We start from the raw sequence: 27,262 nt of genomic DNA, 5'->3' as shown, positions 1-27,262 counted from the left end.
GATTTAAAGTGGTGTGTCTTATATCAACTGCTGTGAGGCTCCCGTGAAATATAAGTGCTACTGCAGACTGAAATGTCATCGTACTTATCAATGCGATTGTTTTGGCGATATTCATGCAGCCATAATTAAACATTTCTAAAACACTGTTCTACCTGAGCTCCTCCTGCTCTTTTTTCCTTTTCTGCTCCTCCTTCTCTCTCCTCTTCTGCTCCTGCAGCTGAGCTTTCTTCTCGTTCCTCTCCTCCCGATCTCTCGATTCCTTCTCTGCTGCCAGATCAGGGAACCGTTCCACTTTTGTTTTCTCCAGACGGTTTATTATCTCGTTGATCTTCTTCTCCACTGCCACGATCTTTACCTGTGAACACAAAGCCAGTTTAGCGAACACATAAAATTGCCTAAATACTATGTAATGTTAGAGTATTACACTGATTGCTGCATAATAATCCATCAGCGTACATGAAGCCAGGTCTGCTGACCTCTTTCTGTCGATAAAAGCCGATCTGTCCAACATCCATGTCTCCTGTTTTCTTCAGGTTGGCCCACGCTGTGTAAACCACATTGATGTTGTTCATCTTACAGCCTGAAAACATGTAACACGTCAAGTTTAACCACATCTGCATACAAAATTCCTCCCAGTAAAAATAACAGCAGACAGAAACTTGTACAAGAGGATCTCTCAGGCCAGCCTGAGTATTTTCTCTTTACCTTGGATGCTGTTGTTTTTCACCAGTTGTGCGCAGTCTATCAGCACCTCTGGTGGGATATCATCAATGGTTTGACCCTAGAAATGAATCACATAATAGTTACATCACTGTCAAATATTTTCCATAGAATTTGTATGTGGAGTGTTGCTGACACAACCAAAAACAGAGAACCGACTGTTATATTTAGTGACAGTTATTCTGAGAATTAGATTCTTAATAAATTGCCAGTTCCGAGAAAAAACTCAGGAGTGTGAACTCTTATTTAAAAGTCTGTTTTTCAGGGTCATTCTCATTGGGCGAGCTTATGCTTACCTTTGGCATTCTCAGATATACATGAGCTGAGGACAGTTTGTCCACGTGAAACCTGGATGTAGGGAAAAGGAGAAGGTTTAAATGACAGGATGCCATAAAGTATAATTTTAACAAGAAAAACTGTAACAAATTATACACAGAAGAAAAAATTTATTAATTTCAAAGGCAAGGAACAAATAATTCTAAAAAGAATCTACAATTATAGTTAAATGGAAATAAAAATATTAATAAAAAAAATGAAAGTCATCTATTTTTAACTACGAATCGGTTTTAAAGAGAGAGATATTAGCAGTGATGGGAATAACGGCGTTACTTTTTCAGTAACGAGTAATCTAACTAATTACTATTCCTATTGTTACAACGCCGTTACCGTTACTAAGAAGAAAATGCGGTCCGTTACTATTTTCAACAAACAGACGGTTGAAGCTGTGTTCAGCTTACTGCATCTTATATCAGTTGCACGGAAGTAGCTGTAAGTAATCTGGACGCTACAGCTTTAAGCAGCTGCACGCTCCCGCGGACGATAATCACGATCACTGTCTAGCACAACACCTGGAGCTAAGGGGCAAAAACAATCGCATGAGTGCTGCTGTTTGACTGAGGAAGAATACAGTAGTCGTGGTAAGCCAATCACATGACCACTTCAAGATGACGAAGCAACAAGGTGACATATATAAGTTTTTAAACTGTGTTGATAGGCCACGTAAAACCAGAGTCATGATAAACAATATATAGGCATGTTTTTTCCTGAGTAGTTTTGTCACGTTTACTGTCTAAGGACAGCGCTAGCAAGCACTCTCTGCTTATGCAGACATCAGCATAAGCAGAGAGTAACAAAAACCACAAAAAAAACAGGGGAAGTTTTAGGAGTGACAGCGAGAGAGAGAGTGAGAGAGCAGAAAAAGAGAGAGAGAGTTTTGAGATGTGAGAGATTTGTGACGTTTAGCGTGTTTGGAGTGTGTAGTTAATGTGTTGTCTTGTGTAGTTAATGTGTAGTGTTGTGGATAGTTTTGTGTTGTGTGTGCGATTGCTGTCTCCATGTAAAAAACAGGAGTGATACACTTGCTGCTGTCAGACCTGCAGGTATCAGGCCGTGATGTTTTCCTTTATAGTGGACAGAAATTATCTTTTTGGAATGGCACAAATCATTTGTGTGGCATCTTATTGAAGAACAGCTGATTGTTCTGTAAATAGTTTGAAATGGTTATTTAAAAAAGGGGTAAAAGGTACCGGTAAATGGATGCAAATAACTTTGTTGTTTGCAAAACTTGTGCATAGGATTTTAAAATTGACAATTTATATTTGCATTTAAAGTTATGAAATATGATTCATTAAACATGTTTGTGGTTGTTACAGTAAAAATATAACTTTTTCTACTCTGATTTTATGCTTTTTGTCTGATTTTAGATCAATTGTGTTAATACAGTATGTCAAAATGAAAACATGACTGTAAATTCAGACACGTGAGGTTGTGCTGAAAAGAATGATACCAAACAAGGCAAAGTAAATAGTTTGTAAAGGGAAAATCAAAAGTAGTTAAAAATGGCCAATTATACCCTGGACCCCAGAGGGTTAAACGTTTTTTTAAAGTAACGCAAAAGTTACTTTTCAAGTAATTAATCACTTTTAGAATATTGTAACTCAGTTACTAACTCGGTTACTTGAAGAAGTAACTAGTAACTATAATTAATTACTTTTTCAACGTAGCTTACCCAACACTGGAAATTGGTAATACAGAAAATCCAAAGCACTTGTTTAAATGCTGAATAATTGCAAATAATTCTTGGTGCATTTTTTTTAAAATTTAATTCAACCCTTCATCGTTTGGCTCTCACTTCAGGGGTCATCACAGCAGATCATCTGCCTCTATCGCATGCTCTGCCTCCATAAACCTTCTGTGTGGTCTTCCTCTCTTTTGGCATTTCAGTATTTCCACTTTCCCCTGCTGTACGTGTCCAAACCATCAAGCTCTCGCACTCGCGGTCTAGTCCCTCCATTTAAAGCCTCTACTCTCTAAACTCCTACATTCTGTCTCCCTACCGCCAATCAGGCCTTCATCCTCTCTTTCTCTGTTTTTGGCAGAAGTACTGTTTTCACCAGCATCCTACGGGTCAAGAGTATGGAAATCTCGTTCTTGTTCATCTGCTATTTATGTGAAAAGGACCATCTCTAAACTGACTGAAATTGCTGCATCCACCTGACCAGAATCAACTTTCTGGGATGTGAATATTTGGCATGGAAAACATTTTATTCTAATTTCAACCCTAAATTACAAAAGTAAACTAACATGAATTTGTCATGCCTACATTAACGGACTGCACTTTAATGTTTCTACTGTTATAAACTCACTCAATGTTTACATCGACCGTTCAATACATTCTTACAAATGGTGCTTAAAGTTAATTCCATAATCATCAATGTGTCTTAGTGTTAAGACACATTTATCTATGATTCTAGGAACCACGTACTTTTATTGCTCATCTCAGTTTCTTTAAAAATTCCAGCTGCAGAAAATTCAGGTTATTTCAGAGTTCAGATAAAGAATCTCACCAGATATCTTCGGGCCATCCATACTTGATAAGATCCTCATCTGTAGGCATGAAACAGCCTCGAGTTAAAAGGTGATAAGATTCAATAAGAGATTTATTACCGGTGTTTAAGCAACAAAGTAACACAGGAATGAACAGATATAGCACACATCGGAGGAAGGTAGAGAAGGGCGTGAGTGCGCGATCAAAGGACAGCTCTCTTACTTTCATATTTGTCTTTTCCCATGTAGATCGTGAAAGAAGGGCCCACCACTAAAAATTAGACAGGAAGTGGGTCGTTACTGAGTGAAACTGCAAAATCACCTGGCACGAAACTCGTGAAAGACACTAAACAGCTGTAAGGAGTGCGAAGCTAACCAGGCTAACAGCTAATGGCAGCTCAACTTACCGGCGCTTGTGAAGTAAAACACCATTTTACGTGGATTAAAAATCGCCACTAAAAAGATGAACAATGTGTGTTTTAACTTTGGGCTCTAAACCGCTGACTGTGAAGAAAGACAAATTTCATCTGCAGTAAGACCTGCTGCCGTTCGCGTGTACAAAATGACCTGGGAAGCTGTTACCTAACTGAGGGAAAGTAGCGTGTAGCGCAAAGGAAACAGCGAAATTTACCTTCAAAACAAAAGCCGAAGGTCTACATCGATAGATAAAATTAATAAATGCTGATTCGTTTTGAGTTAATTTATGTTTTTATATAATCCTCATCGAATTTTTTCCATTAGTAAATTGAATTTTATCTCATAATTTTTATGAGTGGCTTTTTTCTTACATGAAGATGTTTTATTTTGAAGGCTAGAACTAGAAGTTTCTCTCTGCTTTTACTACGTTTCCCGTGTGGTAGCTGTTTCCGTTTCCTGTTACGGTGTAGGGTTTTTTTTCCGACACTGGCGCGCGCTGTTCAAAACATAAAGAAGAAACGCGCGCGAGCCGTAGAGGTAGGAGACCGCCAGCGACTCAAATATATATATATACAGATATACAAACATTTATTGGTTTATGTAGCTCAAGAGAAACATACTTGGTAAGGAAAACGAAGAGTTGTATTTTTGTGTTTTATCTCATAATTGGGGTACATTAGTTTTAAGTACCGCGACTCTAATAAAGGTTTCCAAGGCAGTCAGAACTAGCTTATGTTTAATGCTTAATTTATTCACCTTTTAAATCACAAACAAATGCACGTATCCAGTTGAAGTGTGCACAACTCGTGATCGATATGAAAAATGCCCGTTGTTTTGTAATGGAGACCGTGCTGCCTTTGCATAAGCCAATAGTCCCGCCAATTATCTCTTCGCCTCCGTCTGGTGCCCTTAAATGACCGCGTCGTTAGCTAACATGTACCGTCGAGCTAAAGCTGCTTTCGAGATTATTCGTTTTTCCTCACAACGAAATGACAGTAAGGGGACCTTTAGGCTCTGTCTCATATCGAGATTCATAATCAGCATCCTAATTGATCATTAAACTCATAGGTCGTGGGCTGTTGTTTACCTGCCACAGTCACACCAGACCCTTGTAGAAAATCTCCTGATTTAACGCCATGGACATGAAATATATCTTGAAGCTGCATTTGTGTCAGTGACCCTTCTGCAGTGAGTATTACTTTCAACGGCGGATTTGTGACCCAGATATCCTACGATTTGCAAAAAGATGTCTGCATGAATAATATGGTACAGCTGATTTGCAGCTGGTGTTCTACTAGGCAACAGATCTCGTTTGGTTCTTTTTGAAATAAGATGCAGTGTTACTTTTGATTCATCTTCATTTTTGAGTAATTAATGTAGATTAAAGCATCTCTTTATTTTCTTTTACATCCAGGTTGATTATGAATTTTTAAAAAATTATTTTATTTTTTTTGTATTAGGAGTGACTTTTCAGATCGATGGTCTTTTTTTCAAAGCTGAAATTCTTAAACTTTCTTTTTCTTTTCTTTTTCATTTTATTTCATTACCTTTGTATGAAGATGATGCCCACCACAACCAGAAAGAGAAAGCAGTCCTCCCTGGACTCTGATAGGTAAGCTGTGTATATGCTGTTTGGCTTGCTGATTTACTCTTGAAATGTACTCTGTGTTGGACTTATACTCTCAGATGTAAGAGAATAGTCTCAGTTGTGCTACAGTCGAGAGATTATGGAAGCTCATGTTTAATACTACGACAAATTTAGAATTGGGTTCCTGCTATAATGAGACTGACACTAATGGGGCAAAATTGCTTTTACAACTCAGGCTTGAGTGAGAAGTGGGGGTAACCTTGCAACAGGTTGCCATAGGGCTAACGGTGATTCATAACAACCCCACATAGTCCTGCATTTACGGCCATTTAGAATGACCAGTTAGCCGAACATGCATATCTTTGGATTGTGGGAGGAAACTGGAGAATATGAAAACTACATGCAGAAAAACCTGATTTCACCAAAAGGTTCAAACCTAAAAGCTGCCTGTTTTCAGGCAGTAGTATCATCTGCTCTGTAACCTCAGTAAACACTTTCCTGACAAGTTTATGGGCTCAAACGTGCCAGTTACAAGTTATTGGCCAATTCACCCATCGCTTGTCTCATCTGTTTTGTTTCTCAAACATCAGGCACCCAGCCAAGAAGGGGGTGAGGCAGGAGTTGTCACCTGTGAAGAGGAGGTCTCCAAGAACGCCCCAGCAGTCTCCTACCAGGAAGAAGCCAGCTGGCTGTCTGGACACCTCCCCACAGAAATCTCATCGCAGACCAGCAGGTGGGATGGACTAAACATGTTTTGTTGCAATAGAAATGCTTTTGTAATTTTTAATTGTTCAAACAACAATGCAAACAACAATGGTTTTTCCTCGTACATTTATAATAATTTGGATTTATTATCTATTATCTATTTATATTATATTTTTAATTAATTTATTTTTAAAGGCTCTCCAGCTAGATCACCCCAAAAATCTCCATTCAAACCTTCCTTGGTCACGAGCTCCTTCTATGGCAAAAAGAATCCAGTCTATCTCACTCCACTTGAGAGGAAAGCTCTGAAGGACTCTCTGCCTTGTCCAGCTGCTCCACCCTCTCCTACTATGACCCAAAAGCCAGAAAAGAAGACAACAAAGAACATTAAGGGAGGCAGTAAGCCAAGAAAAGTAGCAGGATCTAGTAAAGGGGGGAAGATGGGTACCAAAAGCTACTCAACATCAATAAAGAGGATCAAGCTGTCCCAACCCAAACCCAGCAGCAGGTTTGTCATAGCTGTTGATACTTCTGAAGCCTTCTTCAAACAGCTGTTGTTTTAGTTGGTCTTTTAAGGTTGTTCTAATTCTCCCTATTTAATTCAGCAGTGTCGCTAAACCGACTCATCCTCCTACCGTTACACCTAGCAACAATCCCACAGAGTCCAAGAAAGCAATCACCATCACATTCAGCAACCTGAAGCCTAAGCCGAAGATATTTGTTGGAGCTGCTTTCTTCGGTACAGGGAAGAAACCTACATCCATGTACAAGAAAACTGCGCCAAAGTCTTCAACCAGGCCGTCTGCAGCTGTCCTACCACAGACAAAGGGCAAAGAATCAAAGCAGCCGCAGGGTGCTCTGGCAGAAAACCAACAGCAGAAAGAACCTGAAAAGGTTTGTGTACATTTACGTATTACTGGAATATCTCATCTCTTGAGATTCTCTTTTCTTAAAATCGTGAAAAGGTTTCTATATCCCAGAAACAAACTACACTGGAGTAATTTTTACCTTTACCTTTTACCTTGACTCTTAAAGAAAAGAGTAACTTTCTTCAGGCTCTTGCGCACAATTTCAATTAATAAAATGTCGCTTGATGTCATGGAGAATGTTGAGGTTTCAGAGGGATACTTACAGCCTAGTTTGGTGTACAGTGAAATGAAACAGAAATCTTGTAGATGTTGGAGTGTGATGGGAAACGGGTTCATTTTTTACATCTGATAATAAGTTAATGATGATTTTAAAGGTTTTTCCATGCAATGGTGTCTGCCATTTGATATGTTAAATAAATTAATTATGTTTTTCCCCTCCATGGCAAATATTGTCATGTTAATGGTAATATTTAATCCTGGTTGTTTCCTGCAGACTGCCGTCAAGCCGCTGAGGACGTATGAGAACAAACCAAGCACAAAACAGAGAATGAAGTTTGATCCAACAGACTGGATGGACTCCGTTAATGAAGAGCCTGCAACTCCACAGCCATCAAGGTACTGATGTATTAAACGTACCATTGACTTCATTTTTCGTTTTAGAAATGAAACTTCCCTTATTATTCATTTATTTATTTTTTAATTCATGGCATATTTAACAATCTGAATTTCCAACACAGATCTCTGATATTTGCACTTTATCAATGCCCCAAGACTGATGTTCAGTGATAAACTGTTAATCGTCTTCCTTCCTCAGCTCCTCTAAAATTGGGCTGGATAAACACGGGATTACTCACGAGCTCATGGTTACGTTGTTGAGATCTCCAACACAACACAGCTCCACATCTCCAGCCTCCTCATTCAGTCAGGTACATGGGTGTCCAAAAGGCTGTTGTTTATAATGTAAATGGTACTTTGATAGTTTTTCTACTACTACTGAGCATTAAAAGTGCTGTGAGAGTATTACACGTGCTTGCAGACACTAAAACGAGTAGTCGCTCCTATTATCCTTCTATGAGGCTTGCCTGAGGGCCGGTGTGTTGCTGTGTAGTGTCACTCAAAATGTCAAGACTCCAGCAGACGCTGAAACTGTAACATGCCTTTACCGAAATTAAGAGGATGAAACTCCTCTTTAGTTATGAATGGCATCTGTTTCTGGCCGTTTTTATAATGTAATTGTAAAACAATCAGAAATTTTCTCTGATTTCCCCCTTTTGTTTATGCAAACACCGATCCCTTCCTTGCTCATTCTCTATGTGATGCAAAATCTGTCAGGACTTAATCGATGGGGTAATAATGCCAAAAAAACCCGCTTGTGATGGTTACATTTCTGCCTTTGATGTTTTAGCTCTTTTTCCATTTGTTCTGCTACTGTTTATGTGGTTTCTGCTGGGTTGTCAGGTTTGTCTTCTGAGTTTAACCAACTAGGAATTTCCCAGGGTGGCTCAGAGGTACTTATCCCAGAATAGATATTATTTCCGCCCCAGAGATGATCCTGCACCTTCACCGTGGCAAAATGTTGTTGTTGTTTTGTTTTGCTTTTGTAGTTGACTCATGATCACTTAAATTTTTTAATGACTCTGTTAACTTGAATTGATGTTTTCAGCATACTCCTACAACAGAAGGTGGCTCTGAGCCAGCCTTTGAGCTGAGTTACATAAGCCCCACCAGCACTAACTCCAGCTCTCCCAAAGGTGAGCAAATACTTTATTAGATCCCTCAACTCAGGCATAGAGTGGCATAAATAAATCCTGGAGATGTTCAGTTTTACTCAGTCGTGCTTCCATTTGTTAATGTTGAAGTTTTGTTTTTTTTTTCCTCCAGAGCCCGCAGCAGTCTATCCCATATTTGGTTCTGCCTCTAAAAGGTAAGATGGTTTGTTTAGAGTTCAACATTTAAAGATGGCATTTCTGTACAATAAATGCAGTGTGTTTAGTTTTTAGAGGAACAATTACTGAATTTCAGTAACTGAAACAACCCTGAAGCATTCTTTTGAAACATCTGCAGGTCGAAGAGTGCAGCTCTGCGACCTCCTGTGTCCTGCAGCACCCCTTCTGGTCCGACAGCATCGCTGCAGACTCCAGCTTCAGCCGTTAAAGAGCGAAGCATTCGCAGGAAGAAAGAGAAGCAGGATGATGACCAGCTCATCATTGTAAGTTAAATTTATCTGTTTGCATGTATGCTTTGATATATTTATTTATTTTCTATTCTGATCCTCACCCCATACTCACCCAGCCTGATGCAGATATCTTTGATTGAAACTTGTTCAAATATTCAACCCACAAAAATCACGAGCTTTGGAGTTTTGTTTTTTGGCGATACATTTTATTTGATTTCATTGCTTTTGTTTCTTTACTGAATGAATTTTTGTATTTATTTATTTTTTTACTCTGACATCAGGATGCTGGTCAGAAACAGTTTGGTGCAACGACCTGCAGCTCATGTGGGATGGTGTACAGCGCAGACAACCCAGAGGACAATTTCCAGCACACCCAGTTCCACCAGCGCTTCCTCGATTCCATCAAATTTGTGGTAAACATCCTTCTCTCCCTTCAGTCGTTGTGTCCTTGGGCAAGAAACTTCATTCATTGCCTACTGGTGGTGGTCAGAGGGCCCGGTGGCGCCAGTGTCCGGCAGCCTCGCCTCTGTCACTGCGCCCCAGGGTGGCTGTGGCTACAATGTAGCTTGCCACCACCAGTGTGTGAATGTGTGAATGACTGAATGTAGTGTAAAGCGCTTTGGGGTCCTTAGGGACTAAGTAAAGCGCTATACGAGGGGTCAGCAACCTTTAAGACCCAAAGAGCCATTTGGACCTGGTTTCCACGCAAAAGGAAACACCGGGAGCCGCAAATACTTTTTGACATTTAAAATGAAGATAACACTGTATATATATATTTTTTTACCTTTATGCTTTGTGTGAACAACTAAGGTGTGTTGCTTATGAAATCCATGAAGTGCTACAGAGAAAATTACATTTTATTTATCTAATTAACACATTTTGAACTCATAACAAAAGGAAAGACACCCAGCTGAACTAAAATGATCCATGTAGCAAACAACAACTGTTGTGAGCCGCCACCCTTATGTCGCCTTTGGGCTTTTGGAGCCTTGACCTGGCTTTTAAAAAATAATTGGAAAAAAAGCACTATGCTGCTAAAAGATGAAAAATAGATATTTGCAAAAATTCTGCCTAAATATGTATTTTACCCGGTTAATGTGTGCAATCACGCCTCGCCGCCTTAATGTCTGTGCTATCTATGCTGTTGTGTTGGCGTGTGTCGGGCTGTGAGCTGAAAAGCTACAGCCGGCTGTATGCGTACAGCAACCGTGTGTGAATAGTGGTCAATAAAGAGATGCTGAAAAGCGTGTTCATGCAAACATCGTCGGGTCTGCTGTGATATGTTTACAATGGGACTCCTGAACCTCTGCGCACAGCGTCTGCAAATCTGGGCTGTACGAAGTCACTTCATCTTTATGCAGGACTGTAAGCTGTCGTCTGTGAGGCGTGAGCGGAGTTTGTTTTTAACGTAGTGTGGAGAACAGCTGCTGACATAATGTGGATCCGAACATCCATAACTGGCCTACCTGGGGTTGAAAGTCTCGATAAATGCACGGCGTTTCTGCGGTTATACCGGCTTCCGCGAGTGTGACGCTTATTTTGAGCGATGAAAAAATAATAAAATATAATTTTATTTTTATATTTCGATATCACAAAAATCTTCCAAGTTAAAAAAAGAACTAACATAAATAAAATACACTTCAGCTAAATACTTCTAATTTATTTCCCCAAACCACATGGAGCCGCACTATAAGGACTAAAGAGCCGCAGGTTGCCGACCCCTGCGCTATACAAATACAGGCCATTTACCATTCAGTCTCTCTGGACAGAAGACGTGAGTTTATGAAGTACTAAAGTGTGACTAGTGCTTTAGAAACATATTGAAAAAATTATGCAGCATTAGCTGCCAAACATAGTTGGGTGGACTTTAGTGTACCTGAGCAGCCCACCCAAGTATAGTCCATGTGGGGGGGTGGGGATCAGGGAAGCTGTTAAAGCTGCTGGCGGGAGTTTACTTCGTGGGATGAGGTTGTTGTTGTAATTGTTGGCTTGTAACTGCAGCTCCTTTCCTCTGTTGTGTTTTCTCAGGGCTGGAAGAAGGAACGGGTGGTGGCTGAGTTCTGGGATGGAAAAATCCTCCTGGTCATGCCAGATGATCCCAAGTATGCCATCAAAAAGGTTTGAGCCAGCACACTGAAGCACTTCTGCTTATTTCTGATTTTTCTCCATGCTTATTTGTTGTTAAGTGCTTTCACTTTTAAACAGACAGAAGTATAGACAGACAGCCTCGTACACAAGTTAGCGTTTACTTAAAAGTGTTGCATTTAATTTTTAATCATTTTTGTGTGTTTGCTTTCAGGCTGAGGATGTGCGGCGTGTAGCGGACAATGAGCTGGGGTTCCAGCAGGTGGCTCTGAGCAGACCAACTCAGGCTAAAACCTACCTGTTCATCAACACAGAGCGACTGGTGGTAGGATGCCTCGTCGCTGAGCCCATACGACAGGTACGGCTGTGTTAGTGTCTCTAGCATATCTGAAAATATAAATGTTTGTTCAGGAAGTCAGTTTGTTGAAACATAGTAACGCTGCAGCTAACATGTAAAGCTTTTAAACATCAGATTTGCTTTGGAGATTAGCCTTTAATTATTCTCTTGGTCTTCAAAACGATGGTTTCGTTTTGAAGTTTCAGTTGATGCCACATGGATCTTATAGGTGCCGTAACTTATGCATAGATTCTCTTCAGGCTTACAGAGTCCTTGAACAGCCAGATCGACACAAGGACATGACAAAGGACGACTTCATGGAGAGACACAGAGCCTGGTGTTGCTCCACTGTCCCAGAACAAGCTCTGTGTGGAATCAGTCGGATCTGGGTCTTCAGCCTGGCCAGGCGACAGGGCATTGCCACCCGCATGCTGGACACAGTGAGGTAGGATGATGCACACAACATGAATCTCGCGGTCTCCTTACTTGTTTCCTCATAGAAATGAAGAATTTTGTTTTCATTGTAGCCATATAAGTTGTTTATATTAACACGGCTGTGATGACTGTCAGTATGACCCCAGTATAAGCAAGAACTACGAAACCATTTTTATTACTTATTTTATTACTATTACTTTAGGGTGTCTTTGAATTCAGCCCTCTGTATCAATATGGCATCTTTTTCGTTCCTAACACATTATCAGTGTAGGTGTCAGCACATTTGTTTTCCACTCATTGAGATCTAATGTGTTTTCAAAGTGTTTTTTAATATTTTTTGCAATGTATGATGTCTCAGTCAGCTGGTTACTGAGTAAACTCCTCACACACATGAACTTGTGGACCCCCTAAATAATATTTGAATGGTAAACACTCTGGTCAACAGCAGGTGGTAAAACTGGAAGTAGGCTCACATAAAGTGTTTGACCGGATCTAAAATGGCTGATGGCTTCAGTTTCTTTTCCCTTTTTGTTTTAGGAGTACGTTCATGTACGGCAGTCCCCTAACCAAGGAAGAAATCGCCTTCTCTGATCCGACACCTGACGGCAAACTGTTTGCCACCAAGTACTGCAACACACCAACCTTCCTTGTTTACAACTTTGTTGCATGAGTTTGGAAGGAATTCAAAATTTGTCCCTGTTCCTCTGAAATGGCAGTTGGTTTAAAATTGTCTCTTCATATGCAAAGCAACAAGTGTTCAGGTTTTTCCATGCTGATTAGGCCAGGCTGAGTTTTGTCTCCATTTAAATCTTGGCTGTATACAGTGATCAGCCACAGCATTAAAACCAGCCACGATGCTGGCATTGATCCTTTTGGTCCTGTGGGTTAAGCCTTTGTTGATCAGGCTTGTTTTATCACACAGTTGCTCAGACTGCGGTTTGAGGAGTTTGGTGGTCGAATCAGAACGCTGAAGCTCCCTGTTGTGTTCCCGAATATGGTTTTAAAAGCTCATGAATCAGTATTTATATTCAGGACTGCCTCTTCACTGTTGAATGTTTTTGTTTAATGGCAGTGCCTATTTTTTTTTTAATTTTTTTTTTTTATAAGGAGCCTGAATCCTGACTGAAGACGTTTCTCAGTTTGCTTTCAGTTTGCAGTATTTGTCTTCATGTTCAAATTAAGGACAGAAAACTAGAAGCCTCTTTGCTACATGCTCATCTGAGCAGAATGTCTTTGTGCTCTGGGCTCGACATTTTCTGGAGATGTTTATAGAAACCAACCTGTTTAAAGGTGGATCCTTTTGTTGTTTTGAGGCTTTGTAAATGCATCTAATAAACATGTTAAGTTTGTTTTTTGAGTCTTGGTCTTTTTGTCAAAATGTCTCAAAGTGTGCATACCAACAGTTCTTCTGCAATAGAGGAAATAGAGTGCAGCAGTGCCAGTGCAGCTTGAACTGTAAAGGAGCACGGCAGGCTCTATGTAAAATTACCTTTTCTTTTTTTTCTAAAAGCAAATTTCAATTTTAATACTGTTTTTGGTAAATAACTGTAGTAGCATTTGTCTGTCATTGTCTGGTTTTTCCAAACCATATGATGCTGAAACTTGACAGGTTTTTCTTTACATTTGAAACTGGGGACTGGAAAGGAAGACAAAGCAACCCAGACACAAACTCAAGTAAAATAGTTCAGCAGTTTTGGATGCGAAGTCAAACTAACCAGCAATCGCTTTTCTGTAAAACATTTTTCTTCCTCCAAAACTCAGAAAAAGAGTAACTTCTTACAGCTGATTTGGACTTATCAAATCAGCATGAATGCGCCCGATGCCATTGCCAGCATTCATGCTTGTTAATGGTATTATTTAATTAATCTGTGGTCATTCCCTGCTGTTTCATGTTTGTGTCAAGCTACAGGAATGAATAAAATGCTGTGGCTTTGTTTTTTCCCCTCTCTCTTTCTGGAGGAAAAGAAACATTTGTCCTTTGAACGTTCCCTCACATCCATTTAGTTAGTTCAAGAGTTAGATATTTTAAAATCTATATTTGTCTGTTGGAAGCAGCAGTCAAAAGAATCTCTTCTTAAATGTCCCTTAAGTTGCTTGTACAGTGAGTATTGTACAAGGAAGGTGAACTTTACCTGCTGGCAAAGATGACGTAGCTAAAAGCTGTAAGTTTCAGCTTAGTCTCAAATAATTTCAGCCATAAGTAGCTGATCAGATTTTTAAAGTTAAACAAGAGAATTATTTAAGTCCTGTGTTTTATTGATAGGCTTTTGCCACTGATGCATAACAAAAATATTTCTAGCTTGAGAAAGTGCATGAATGTGGGAAAGTGGTCTGAGATCATTGTCCAATTTATTGATATTTAAAAAAAAACCTATAAACGAACATTTTACAGGTTACAAGTTGAATGAGATTAAAATGACAAATACATATAAACAGTGGATGAAAGCAAAAACATTTACAATATAAAAGGACTGTAACACAATAGGAAAGATAACAGACAAATAGCGATATAAAGAGATCAGCACAAACTGGAAAGGCCTTTGAGCAAGTGAGTCTGTAGTATATTCATATTTAAATCCACTTTAACCATTAACTATGTTTATGCTCAGTGAAAGTTTGTTTATTAACCCGTGCAGAAAAAATAGGTATGTATCAGGAGACTCGTTATGTCCATCTGTTCTATAATCATTAACCCCTTTAGAAAATAAATAAAAAATAAATCTATTAGCCCGACATTTATGAAGTTTCATTAAACATTTCTAAGCTGCACCTCTGACACAGCGAGCAGAATAACTCAGTCGATAACGATCACCTCAGAGGGCGTTTTGTCCAGGGAGGCGTTGCTCTCTAAAGCCTGGACGATCTGGGCGGCTGTTGGTCTTTTCTTGGGGTCCTCCTCCGTGCAGAGGTAGAAGAGCTCCACCATTCTCCGGTACGAGCTGCCCAGAGCCTCGGTGTCCAGTGCCGGCCGCGTCCCCAGCCGTTCATAGTAGGCGTCCTCATCAAAACTCAGCTCCACAGAGTCCTCTAAAACTAAAGCGCATAAACACAGTCAGTATACTGTTCCACAATTAGGTTTTTCTTTTAGTCTTCACTGTATGGAGTTATGCTTCTTCTACACACACTTCAGGAATGATAATCTGATGGAGCAACATGCTTCGTGGTCAGAGTCTAACCTTTTAAACTACTATCAGAAAGTACAGTCAAGATGTGGGCACAATCAAACTGAACAATTACACGTTTGCAGGGAATGAACATGAATATTTAAAAATGAAAGAAGATACATTCTTATTAATAGTCACTGTTTGTAGAAATAAAAGAACTGGAAGCATCAGTGTCAGTTGATGTGGATTAGGATTTTGTGTCAGCCAAACATAACTGTAGCTGCACAGAAAGTAATAAATGAAATTTAAATGTATCCTCTCAGTACCGAGCTAAGGCTCTAGTTTACACTGAGGAGGATAACATTTTGCTACTTTCTACTGCTAACTTAGAACCAAGCAAGCTTAAGAGGCACTGGAAACCAAATAATGCAAACTGAAAAACTGTGAAAGTGTCATGAAGACACATGAAAGAAAAGTTAACATGTCTGAGTAAATCAAAGTGACATCTCACCTTCACCCTCCTCATCCTCCAGCATCTCCAGATGAGGCATGGCCAGCGTCATCATCTCCCACAGAGTGAGACCGTAGGCGTAGATGTCTGCCTTGTCTGTGATCTCTCCTCCTTCATCCAAACATTCCTTGGGCTTCCACGGCTCTGTGCCGATGTACTCCGCTTTTGGGTCAGACACTGAAGACACAGAGTTGTTTTTCATGAAACTCCTTTTGGACTGAGAAACAATTTAACTGCAAAACAAACAAATTTAATTTGTCCAGGTTGCCACAATGGCGTCACCCAAAATTACATTACTTTTAAAAACAAAGCGCATCTTTGAGGCTCCAGAAGTTTCTAATTAGTTCAAATTGAACCCAAATTGTTGGAGACCCCCGCAGACTGATGACATGATGTATGAGGATAATTTATGTTTCTATCCGGGCAGAAAAACAAAGTAAATCAACTGCTGTAAACAGCGGTTACCACACAAATGTGTCTGCCAATTCTGTGCTTTAATCCATGATTAATCCCATTTGTGTGCCTGCATACGCTCTGTACCACTTCAGTTAACTGCACCATTTAACAATGCGCTGTGGGTGAGTACTCAGTTTTGCTGCTTTATGAATGAAATGACCTGCATGGCAGTCATAAAAGGAGCTCACTGAGTTGCTTTAGTAAGGGGGGAAAATGAACATGGCTCATCTGTTCAGCAAGGAGAGAAACGTAAGAGCTGGCTGAACATTTCTGAATAAAATCTCATTTTTTCACTTTCGTGACCACGAAGCCATATTCCTTTTATTACATGCTGCTTATGACAATTTTCACCAGGTCAGACATCTGTTTTCATGACCATTGAGAAAAAGGCACCTAAGATATGGGCTAAAGTAGGAAGGCCTTTGGTGTTGTTCTCTGTGAAGATTTATTTTAATGCCAACATCATCAGCCAACACATTATTGAGCAGAAACACAATTCTTTACATGAAGTCTCCTTTACATCCTTCCCCAAATTCATGACATTTTTCACTGAGGTCAAAGACAAGGAAGAATAAAGGAAGTTTAATATTGTGATTATTATTTCCCCCCCAGATTATTTGACCCGACTCGTTGATTTGAGGAGACATTAGAGCAGAGCTGGCAGGGTTAAGTCTGTTTAATTCCAGCTAATTTAATAAAACCCTAAAAAATATAATAAAGTAATTATAACTACAGTTTCCATCCAAAGCTCAACAGAAACAACAGAAAATAAATCAGCACATGTGCTTGAGCTGTGTGGGTGTTATTCTGAGCTTGTCAGCTTATTGGCAACATAACTACTTCTGCAAAGCTGAAAACTACACCAGAAACAATGCTTCCAGACAAACTATAATGCACTATAATGCTGCTGCTGGGACCTTGTTTCAGTAGATTAACATTTCAAATCTCAAACTCTCATATATAAAACTGGTCAAAAATCTTTAATATGACGGAAAAACCCAGAGCTATATCTCGTGAACAAACACAGAATTTACCTTTCATGTTTTCATCCAGCTGCAGAGACACGCCAACATCGCAGATTTTCACTGTTTCAAAGTCACCCTTGATGACCACGTTACATGATTTCATGTCCCCGTGCAGCAGCAGCTTCTCATTGTGTAGATACTGCAAAGACAAAGTATTCCTGAAGCTCATGGCTGATGTTAAACAGACAAATATTTAGGAATGAAAGAAACTTTTGAATAAAGTGAGCTGGAGGATTATTAAGCAGTAAATACTATGAAAATTTACCATTGCCTCACAAATGTTTTACTTTTAACCAGGGATATTATTTAGCATCAGCACATCCTGGAAGAAAATAAAGGTGACCAATACATTTCAGATAAAAACACCACTTTTTATCTATTAAGTGGTTAGTATTTTTAAATTTTTATGTCTTGGTGTGTGTTATGTGTAATTTTTTTAAAATGTATTTAATTTGTTTTCACCTAAATAATAAATATATTACAGCCTAAAAGATACTGTCAGTTGATATATTGGCAGACAGATGAATATTTGACAGATGGGAGAAAGACTCTTCAGCCATGTTATGTTGCATAGTTTATCCTCCAGAGGGCACTCTGTACCTGCTCTGCTGGCAACATGTTTGTTGTGCCACAAACAATAACAAATAAAACTTTTAAACTGCACCGACATATTTGCTTAGCAAGGGCTCACAAATAACTCAACATCGCAGATGTTAGCGAAAACTGTTTGCAGTGTTTCCAACAGAAAAAAGTATCAGCCAATATTGGATTTTTAAATCACCAAATATCCGTATCTAAAAACATGCAGCTCAAGCAGACATATAAAATAATTTGTACCATGTCGTAAAAGATCATGTGTAATAGCTACACGTGGTCAGATGTGGGAATTAATCCCACCTGTGACTATATATGTATGTATGTATTTCCAGTTATGACACAGGTGATTATGCCAGGTAGAAAGGAGGACCATGTAAGCGATTTACCTGCAGGCCACGAGCCACATGCAGTGCCACTTTCTCTATAATAGCGGCAGGAAAAGCTTTCAGGCCGCCCTCCCTCCGCTTCTCTATCAGGTCATTGAGGGACTGCTCTCCTCCGTACTCCATGGCCAGACACTTGGAGCCATCTTTGGCAGTGGTGAAGGCACGGAAACCTTGATGTTTGCACAAAGACGCACAAGGTTTAAAAGAGCAAATATAACAGTATCACAGACGGCATGATCTGAAAATAAGAGAACCAAAAAGCTATTTTGCACATGATTTTTACCAAGTGACCAACACAAACATTAATAAAAAAAATCAAATGATGTTGAACTGTGGGATTCAGTGTTTTTTGTTATTTTCTTATCTTTTCTTAGAAACAATGTCAAAAATTTACAGTGTCAATGGAAAATATAAGTTACTGACTTGCACATGTAAGAGGACATATAATGTGACCTCAGGGAGCTGAACAATGAATCTGTTTTTTTTGTGTCACTACTAACTGAGACAGATCGCCATCACAACAGTGCCCGCTCTTACCAACGATGTTTGGGTGATTGATTCCTTTCAGGACCTTTGCCTCCTCGTTGAGGCGCTCCTGGTAAACAGTCACCTGTTTGGCTGCACATTTATTGTTGATCTTCTTCACAGCCCAGGGTGATGCACTTAGGTTGCCCACTCTACGATTAATCATCAAAAACACACAGTTAGAGCGCATTTGTTTTTTTATGTTTATGTACACAGACAGGAATTGCAAATGCGATAAAATATCTTGTAGATGTATTTGTTTACTTGGTCATGAGATACTGAAAGAGACACGATACTGGTAATGGCAATATAATATGGCCTTTAAAAACACACTGCTCATTCATGTTAAGTTTGCAATATACAGCTCCAACTAGATTGGCTAGATGTCCCACCTGCATGCATCCCTACTAACACCCACAGACGATTAGCAGACAGAACATGAGCTGAAATCACAGCAGTTTTTAGTTACTAGGAGAGATGAAAGTTGCATCGGAATTAAAAAAAAAAAAATCATATTTAATTTTCCTTCACATGCTTCATGCCAAACCTGTGAACTATATTACATTTTTAATTTTAAACAAGCTCTCATCATAATGTGTGCCACACTGTCGCACAAAAAACACTATTGTTCACACAGTCTGTTGGGATCTTGTCACATTATCTTCAGCTAAGATTTTTTAAACAGTTTTTTTAATTTTATTTGCAGGTTAATGAAAAGCAAAAACAGGCTAAAAACAAACAAAAAGTTCATTGAAACCCAAAGTGACATCCAAGCTATTTTTTTTTTAAATCGGAGGCTGAACACTATCCAACTTCCAGTGACTTGGAAATCAGGAAATCAGGTTATTTGAAGAATTTTTTGTGTTTAGCCTTTGAGTTAATTTTGCTGTAAACAGACTGATTCAGGTACTTCCTTGGATCTTTGAGGGGTAGACATGACAATCAGCTTAATGATTCTGTGTTTTGACACAGATGGTAAAGTCCTTGCTCTCCTAAACAAAGTTATGTACCAAGCTTGACTAAATAATTTCAGATTTAATTTTCAAAAGGGTGGTTACATTTGATAGAAGATACATTGTGATCCATCAATTCACAGAGCACAGTAACACCTGTTCATGAGATAGACGTTGACTCCAGTCCCACAACCCAACTTCTTCATGAAAGGAGAGGCAGGGATGGTGATGGGGGTTCCGCTGGTGCTTCCGGTGCTCCTCACTCGGACAATTTTAGGGGTTCTAAATGCGCCCTGGTCGGGGCTGGTGGCAGGGGTGGCCATTCTGTAAAGTTTCAGTAAACACGTGAAAGCAAAGTGGCAAAACAAACTCACAACAAGATAGAAGTGGACGTACGGGCATTAACAATGATGTAGATTTGAGTTTAACGTACTGCACTAATAGGTGGTATTTCGTGTATGTATAAGCCGAACTAAAATCTGAGGTGCCTACTATGTTTTTAACCATATACACGATTGTCCTTGTCTACGCTTATATAAAACTTAAAGAAAAAGACATATTTTAAACGGGGCCTGGCGCAACTGCTATTGACAATAGCGTTCAGGGAGAAGCTTCAAGACTCAATTCAAAATTTTACTTTAAACTGAGTAATTAATACAAGGCTTAGCTTCGAAATAAGTGATGATTATTTTAGAGTAGTTTTTTAGATATCGGTTATCGACAATATAAAACAAAATTCGCCAACTGTTTAAATTATCGTCAACTGGCATCCTTTAACTGTGACTGCGAATCATTTGGTAAGTTATTTGAATTAATGTATCAAAAATGTTGTTAACTTGAACAAAATCAAATATCTGTAACTTATTTTAAAGAAAAGTAGAATTACCTAAAAGTTTCCCTTCGCTGCTGTAGCTAAAAACCGCCCGAAGATTCAAACTGAAGGCTGGGCATACAGGACGGAGACCGCAGAGGGACAAACCGAACCCTTTTTAATAAGGGAGTGAAACGTGCATATTTCATTTACTTTTCAACGTGACTGTCCTCAGCTGGTGAAAAGCAGAATTACAATTTTTACTTTTTACACGTTTTACAATATTCTATATTTTTCCAATAATTAAGAATTGTAATTCTGCTTTTCACCAGCTGAGGCCAATCACGTTGCAAAATACTAGTATGTGTGTTTATTTATGACAGATGATGATGTAATAGCAGAGAGTTGGTTACAAATTAGATTACAAAATGTATTTTCACCACTTACTATGAGCTACACCACAGATTGTAGTCATCACTTACTTATGAATAGTTAGAAAACCCTAGTACCAAAATGAAACAGGGACTGTGAGATCATGATTGGTCACATTTCAAGTAGCTGACACTGTTCTTTAATTTAGGGCATGCTACTTATAAAGATAAATTTGCTGCAATATGTAAGAATTTGTAGAATAAAAAGTGAAAATTTGTAGAAAAAATTCAAGCAGCAGAGGGAATGGGAGTAGAAGTCAGCCGATTAGAAAGCAGAAGACCAAACGGGCTTACTCTGCTGTTCTCTCTCTGCCATGCTGGGTTCCCAATCACGGAGCACAGGGAGCCACTAAGTTTCCTTTAAAGCTTTTTTAAAAAAAATATTAGCAATGATTTTAATGAGAAAATCAAGGCAGCTGCAGAAGTCCCCCATCTTTCATTAAGAGCATCAGCTAAAACCAGAGTGAACAACAATTTTGGCTGTCGGTGTCTGTGCTGGCTTACTAGCTACCTAACATAAACATACTCTGGGGGATTTTTAATACAATTGCCCATTAGCAATCAAACCTATTTGCTGCATGACACCAACTCCTTGTAAACTGGTTTAGTGTCATATACAGTGTGATGTAGTGATGTCCTTGAGTGTCATTCATGTGGTTCAGAGAGAGAGCTTACAGGTGAACTAACAGTTCTCTTTTACTGCAAACACTGAGACAAACTGAGTGAGAAGACACTGCTGGGATGTGGAGTGTGAGTGTGTGTCAAATATTTGAGCTAATACTAATATCACACTGATCAGTATATTTATGATAGCCAATAAATGATTGTTTACTCTGATTTCCTGCTGCTCCTAATGAAGAATAAGGGATTTCTGTGTCTGTGTTGATTTCCTCTTTAATCACAGTGCTAATGTGGTGTAGAAGATTGCTGCCACACCGCCTCCTCACTTTACTTAAATTGTTAGCCTATTGGTCAAAATGTATTGTGTTTCTGATTCATTTTTAATGCTTTACTCAAATAATACATCCACATTTCAGCACGTAAGCAGCTGTTTGTCTCAGTATTACCCGAAAACATACTGAGGCCTGGTGATCACGAAGTATGTGGGTCATAAAAGCATGTTAGGAAGAGACTAGGGCCATTTTCAGTTCGTGCCTGCTTTCTCTCCAACGCCTTGGCTCAAAGAATGCCCTCAGTGGTGATGCTGAAGTTGACCTCGACCTTGTGAGCCAATTTTTGTTTCATCTCCCACTTCATATGCTGCAGATGCTCCTGCAGCTCAGTCTTCTCATTGTTTGCAGGGATAACCATTTCATTATGAGGAAGAGGAGCAGGAATGTAGTCCAAAGACAAATGGATGTGGAGAGGAACACTGGGACTTTCTCTCTTTCTATCTCTGTTTTTTTCATTTGCTAATTCCCCTTAAGAGGAATGAGCTCATGTTCATGGGCTCTGTTGCCACATGTTGTGGTTCACTTTCTAGAATAAGGATGAGTTAGTTTCTGGTCATACCACAGAGAAGCAGCCAGAAAGAAAACGTGCTTCACGGTCAAAAACATACACAAAACAGTTGCATGACTTAGTGTAATTATTTGAGTACAGAGATTAGACTTAAAGCAGGATGATAATAAGTTGTGATTTAAAAAAAAAATTGTGTGAATGTGTGTGTGAATGGGTGGATGACTGGATATGTAAAGAGCTTTGGGGTCCTTAGGGAGTCCTTTAGGGGTCCTTTAGAAACATTCCATTCACCTAAAGTAATTTACATCCAATAGTATAACAAAACTGCCTGAAGAAGGCATGACGGAGACACACTTTCGTGTTTTTTATGCGAAATTCTGACCCTACCTTCTGAATCTTGCTCACATTGTTTTTCCAGTCTTCTAATTTCCATTTTTGGTGAGCCTGTGCTGTCTTAGTTGACAGGAGTGGGACCGAATGTAGTCTTCTGCTGTTGTAGACCATCTGCTTCAGGATTCAACGTGTTATTCATTCAGAGATGCCTTTCTACACACCTTGGTTGATATGTGTGGTTATTTGAGTTATTGCTACCTTCCTATTATCTTGAAGCAGTCTCGCCATTCTCCTCTGACCTCTGACGTCAACAAGGTATTTTTACTCAAAGGATTGCTGCTCACTGCAAATGTTCCTCTTTTTAATCCCCAGAGATGGTTTTGTGAGAAAATCCTAGCAGATCAACAGTTTCTGAAATACTCAGACCAGCCTGTCTTACACCAACAACTATGCAAAGTTTAAAGTTACTTAACTCACTTTTCTTCCCAACTCCAATGCTAAATTTGAACCTCAGCAGGTCGTCTTGACCAAATGTCTAAAATGCATCAAGTGGCTGCCATGTGATTAGATGAAGTCTGAAAGGATTCAGGACTTTCATGCACAAGATCATAAAAAAGTATGTGGATCCTTGAATATAACTAGAAGAATTTCTATCCTGCTTGTTCAGAATCATTATTGCTTAGAAAAAGAAATGCACAGAATATATTTTTGCTAAATGTAGTGTTTTTGGATGGGTTAGGATGGCACTTCAAGTGCATCATCATCCAGGATTTATGTGTCAAGACTCATATGCGTCTTTCTCTCCCTGTGGCTTTTTTCATCTGGAATCAAACAGAATTGCAACTCATGAAAGAATTGTTTCCATACTGCAAACATGCAGAGACTGCCTTCCAGTTTAACTCCACTCCTCAGCTTGTATAAAACACTTTATAGTTCACTCTGTCTCCTGCCCAAACAAGCCACAGTATAACCAGAGATTATATATGCCAAGTAATGAGATGAAGAATAGGGAGGATGGCATGTGGAGTTGATGCTGAGGAGAATTTACAACATCTGCCTTCTTTGTTGTGGCAAATGCATGAGTTGGACCAATGTTTTGGTTAATTTCATGTCTGAACCAGACATGAAGAACCCTCGGTTTCTTGTTATGAAACTGAGTGCTCTTATGGGATGAACAAGAAAATAATCTCATGTATTGTAATTGAGAAAAAACAATGAGAAAAAAATATATATATAAAAACCCCCAAAACAAAACACTGATCATATCTTTAGAAAGCAACATTATGCCATAGATTGCTGTGCAGTTTTGCCGTCACAGTCTTGACATGTTGAATCTGACATGTGACAAGTGAGTGTGGATTTCACTGTTAAATTGAGGCACACACTGAAAGGCTTGCAAGCTGTCAGTTACACAAAGGAGAACATAATTTATACAATGAAAGTCACATTGTATTAAACAAGACTTGAAACTAGTGACTCTGGCCACAAATTCATCAGCAAAGTGTTTCCTGAGGTTGTGGATCAAAGTCTTTGTTTTCCAGACTTCCATAGAAGAAGAATTATTTTCGAAACCAAACGAGTCCCCTCCTCATGGCCATCAGGAATAATGAAAGCTGAATTATTGGCTTCACTTTCCAAACGCCAAAGCTACATTCATGTTTTATATACAGTCTATGGTTCTGGCATGGATTGTTACTGTGACTGGGAAGTGTCCCTTGTGTTAACGGCACAAACTGCTTACAACAATCCATGAATGCTCCAACCTCCTGAAAGAATTCACTGTCAAAGTCTCGTGTCCATCTATGGTAGTTCAGCCTCACAGTATTACACAGGTGGTTCTAATGTTAAAATCTTTCTCCTGAGATACAAAGTTTTGAATTATCAGGTGTCATGATAACTTACAGATCTCACTGTGCCATATTATCCCAGTAGAGCACTTTGATCAAAGACTGCAGGCTTGCTTGTCGTTCCTAGAGCCTCTAAAAGTGGAATGAGAGGCAGAGCCTTCAAGTCTCAGGTTCCTTTCTTGTAGAACCATTTACACTTTGGATATAGGAGACAGACAACCCCTGTATTTTTAAAGTTAGCCTTAAAGTCTTCCTTTTTGAAGCATCACTTAGTTGTGCATCTTACATCAGACTGTTGGAGGCCTTTCCATGATAGGCACAGCATTTCTGCTCCACTCTCCACGTGTGCCACCGCTGCACGTCAGTTACAATGCCCTCTCTGTCCTGTGGTCTGTGTTTTGTTGATCCTCCTTCTTCTTTTATGTTTTTTCTTTAACCTAAGAGCTTGGTTCTGCTGAATGTTTCTTCCTATTGAACAGGAGTGATTTTTGGACTTCTCTCTCTGGCATTGTATGGCCTAGCTGCTTATATAAAGCACTTTGAGGTGGGTGGTGTTGCGCATTGGCTCTGTAATTGAACTAGGTAATTATTCTGTATGTAAAAACTAAAAATAATAAGAGAACCAATAATTTATCTTGTATTTTTAAATTTTTTTTTCCCCCAAATCATTTACAAAATGACTGCATCCATACTCAATAGTTTTTTGGGTACAAAATGTTAGTTTTCATCCTTTGATTACACTCATTGGCACAATCGGGGTGTGATATTACAACAGACAGAGATGTGAACAGGCAAAGGCATTCCCATGATTTTCCAGCCTATTCTATGGACTAAAATTGACTAAAATTATTATTTTAGTTTCATCAAATCTCTCCATTGTGAACTAAAATGGCTCAAAATGATCAATATATTAAAAACATTTGCTCTCTCTGGAAAAAAAACCCCCTCACTCACTATCAGAAAACATCTGATTGTGTGGTTAGAGACAAAAAATCTACTTGAAACATCAGTACAATAGTCTACATGTGTGTCAAAGTAGTCCCTCTTGCATACCTTCATACTTTGATGTATCAAATAAAAAGTTAAAGTCTTACTTTCCTGCAAGATAACTGAAACCATGTTTACACGACTTCACAGCCTTTATTCCGACTGCCGGCCACGGGGTGATTTTTCATCCAGTCATTTTTACATTCGTTTCGCATTTGGAAACAATCATACACGTGATTACTGCTAGAAGCTGTCAGTGAAAACACCCATGTGCTGTACACCTCCACATGCCTCAGCTGTGTGATTTCTGTGACACACACACACACACACACACACACACACACACACACACACACACACACACACACACACACACACACACACGTCCATCTTAACTTCCTCCCTCTCTTTTCTTTTCACCTGCTGACGTGCTGAGATTTCCTGCTTCCAATTCCCCTCCACAAATCTGCAGAAATAATGAAGTTCACCTGTTTAAACAAATCTACATTTTATTATTTCAGCAGTACATATGCAGCATTTTAGTGGCACATATAAACAGTACACAAAGTAAAAAGCTCTGTGAGTTTTCAGGTGAAATCCTTTTTTTAATTCCTAAGCTCGTCTATCTGTTACGAGCAGCACAGTGTTATAAAAGATACACAGAACACAGCCAAGACATTACAATCCACAAGGACAGTTTTTTTTTTTTTGCTGTTAAATGTAATTGAATGAAAATGAGAAAACATTACAAGATGGTTGCAGTATGTGGTCACTTCCAAGGGTATTTCTGAGTAATGACATGAGGGTGTTTTTGTACTCAAACTATTATCTGAGATCAGAGGAGTCGCTAACTAGCCAGTTAATCACAGCACAACAGTTTTGCTCTGCTGATGTCTAACACACTGCAGCTCAGCCAGTTACCTTGAACTGAGTCAAAATAAACAGAACCAAGAAAAGAAAGCCCACAGTAGAAGACACTGGTTTACATTTTCTGCCTGATAAATTGTACCCATAAGGTAATAGTATATGATTAGCCTGCAATGTATTCACCAGCAGATTAGATTCATCTGAGGTAAATTTAAGCTTTTCTCTGCAGTTGCTGTTTTTGGAAGGCCTCAACCTGTTTTTAAAAAGTGCTCTCAAATACTCTCATCATTTGTAGGACTTATATAAACACCCACGGTTTGATTCCCTTGAACTAAAGTATATGATGCTGTTGTTCACCAGTATGTTCAGTTTTTCGGTTACAAAGAAAGCGTGGGTCTCCTTTCACCTTTGCCACTCATCCAAGTTTTCTCTGCCTTCCTCTCACAACATACCTACATTTGTGATTTTCAAGCTTTTTGAACCAAAGAAAAAGCAGCACAATGGCCCCTAATGCATAATAGAACAATCCGATCCTTTCACTATATGGGGTTCAGTGTTTTTTTGTATTTATTTTGTCACCAATCTGCAGCTATTTTTATTTAGAAATGTCCAAAGAAATTAAGTCTGATGAAAAATACAGAGAATATGATCTGAACAAATCAACATGCTTTTTCCCCCAATTCAGTCTTACATTCACCGAGTTTTAAAAAAAAAATCGCAATTTTTTGTCCCTTTACTTCCTGTTTGTTAAGTTGGAAATGAAATGGCACAAAATTTGAGCTGGAAACAAAAGCTGAAGAAACTGCCACT

The 27,262-nt window shown here is 39.1% G+C and overlaps 3 protein-coding genes across 3 annotated transcripts; 1 reads left to right on the top strand and 2 right to left on the bottom strand.

The window, feature by feature from the left end:
• Nucleotides 1-148: 148 nt before the first annotated feature.
• ccdc25 (coiled-coil domain containing 25) lies at nt 149-4,141 on the bottom strand. Its single transcript, XM_005737236.1, has 7 exons — nt 3,954-4,141; nt 3,770-3,817; nt 3,567-3,606; nt 1,017-1,068; nt 706-781; nt 477-580; nt 149-355 (listed from the first exon to the last, which is right to left on the bottom strand). The coding sequence occupies exons 1-7, from the start codon at nt 3,976-3,978 to the stop codon at nt 149-151; spliced, it is 552 nt and encodes a 183-aa protein (XP_005737293.1). The 5' UTR covers nt 3,979-4,141.
• A 289-nt stretch (nt 4,142-4,430) lies between these two features.
• esco2 (establishment of sister chromatid cohesion N-acetyltransferase 2) lies at nt 4,431-13,501 on the top strand. The gene is made up of 15 exons (XM_005737305.2): nt 4,431-4,500; nt 5,523-5,575; nt 6,142-6,284; nt 6,452-6,764; nt 6,862-7,150; nt 7,619-7,740; nt 7,940-8,051; nt 8,789-8,876; nt 9,007-9,049; nt 9,190-9,334; nt 9,583-9,714; nt 11,330-11,419; nt 11,601-11,744; nt 11,984-12,168; nt 12,696-13,501. The coding sequence occupies exons 2-15, from the start codon at nt 5,523-5,525 to the stop codon at nt 12,826-12,828; spliced, it is 1,992 nt and encodes a 663-aa protein (XP_005737362.1). The 5' UTR covers nt 4,431-4,500; the 3' UTR covers nt 12,829-13,501.
• Nucleotides 13,502-14,488: 987 nt separating this feature from the next.
• Nucleotides 14,489-20,709, bottom strand: pbk (PDZ binding kinase). The gene is made up of 7 exons (XM_005737234.1): nt 20,602-20,709; nt 19,872-20,039; nt 18,775-18,914; nt 18,238-18,407; nt 17,264-17,393; nt 15,774-15,950; nt 14,489-15,191 (listed from the first exon to the last, which is right to left on the bottom strand). The coding sequence occupies exons 2-7, from the start codon at nt 20,036-20,038 to the stop codon at nt 14,953-14,955; spliced, it is 1,023 nt and encodes a 340-aa protein (XP_005737291.1). The 5' UTR covers nt 20,039; nt 20,602-20,709; the 3' UTR covers nt 14,489-14,952.
• Between the last annotated feature and the right edge of the window lie 6,553 nt (nt 20,710-27,262).

This window comes from Pundamilia nyererei, unplaced genomic scaffold (assembly GCF_000239375.1).
Source record: "Pundamilia nyererei isolate P.nyererei 1_Seehausen unplaced genomic scaffold, PunNye1.0 scaffold00074, whole genome shotgun sequence".
In the NCBI taxonomy this organism is placed as follows: domain Eukaryota; kingdom Metazoa; phylum Chordata; class Actinopteri; order Cichliformes; family Cichlidae; genus Pundamilia; species Pundamilia nyererei.
Note: the sequence above shows the minus strand (reverse complement) of the source record. Positions and strands in the feature narration are given on the sequence as shown.

What these genes read in the sequence shown, in the direction of transcription:
- ccdc25 (XM_005737236.1), bottom strand. Translation starts at nt 3,978, where the DNA reads ATGGTGTTTTACTTCACAAGCGCCG. An exon ending in GTTTTACTTCACAAGCGCCG is followed by an intron (nt 3,818 to 3,953) that starts GTAAGTTGAGCT and finishes TCTAATTTTTAG; the next exon opens with TGGTGGGCCCTTCTTTCACG. An exon ending in GCTTTTATCGACAGAAAGAG is followed by an intron (nt 356 to 476) that starts GTCAGCAGACCT and finishes TTGTGTTCACAG; the next exon opens with GTAAAGATCGTGGCAGTGGA.
- esco2 (XM_005737305.2), top strand. Translation starts at nt 5,523, where the DNA reads ATGATGCCCACCACAACCAGAAAGAGAAAGCAGTCCTCCCTGGACTCT. An exon ending in TTTGGTTCTGCCTCTAAAAG is followed by an intron (nt 9,050 to 9,189) that starts GTAAGATGGTTT and finishes AAACATCTGCAG; the next exon opens with GTCGAAGAGTGCAGCTCTGC. An exon ending in TCGCTGAGCCCATACGACAG is followed by an intron (nt 11,745 to 11,983) that starts GTACGGCTGTGT and finishes GATTCTCTTCAG; the next exon opens with GCTTACAGAGTCCTTGAACA.
- pbk (XM_005737234.1), bottom strand. Translation starts at nt 20,038, where the DNA reads ATGGCCACCCCTGCCACCAGCCCCGACCAGGGCGCATTTAGAACCCCT. An exon ending in AACGTCTATCTCATGAACAG is followed by an intron (nt 18,915 to 19,871) that starts GTGTTACTGTGC and finishes GATTAATCGTAG; the next exon opens with AGTGGGCAACCTAAGTGCAT. An exon ending in CAATCACCCAAACATCGTTG is followed by an intron (nt 18,408 to 18,774) that starts GTAAGAGCGGGC and finishes GCAAACATCAAG; the next exon opens with GTTTCCGTGCCTTCACCACT.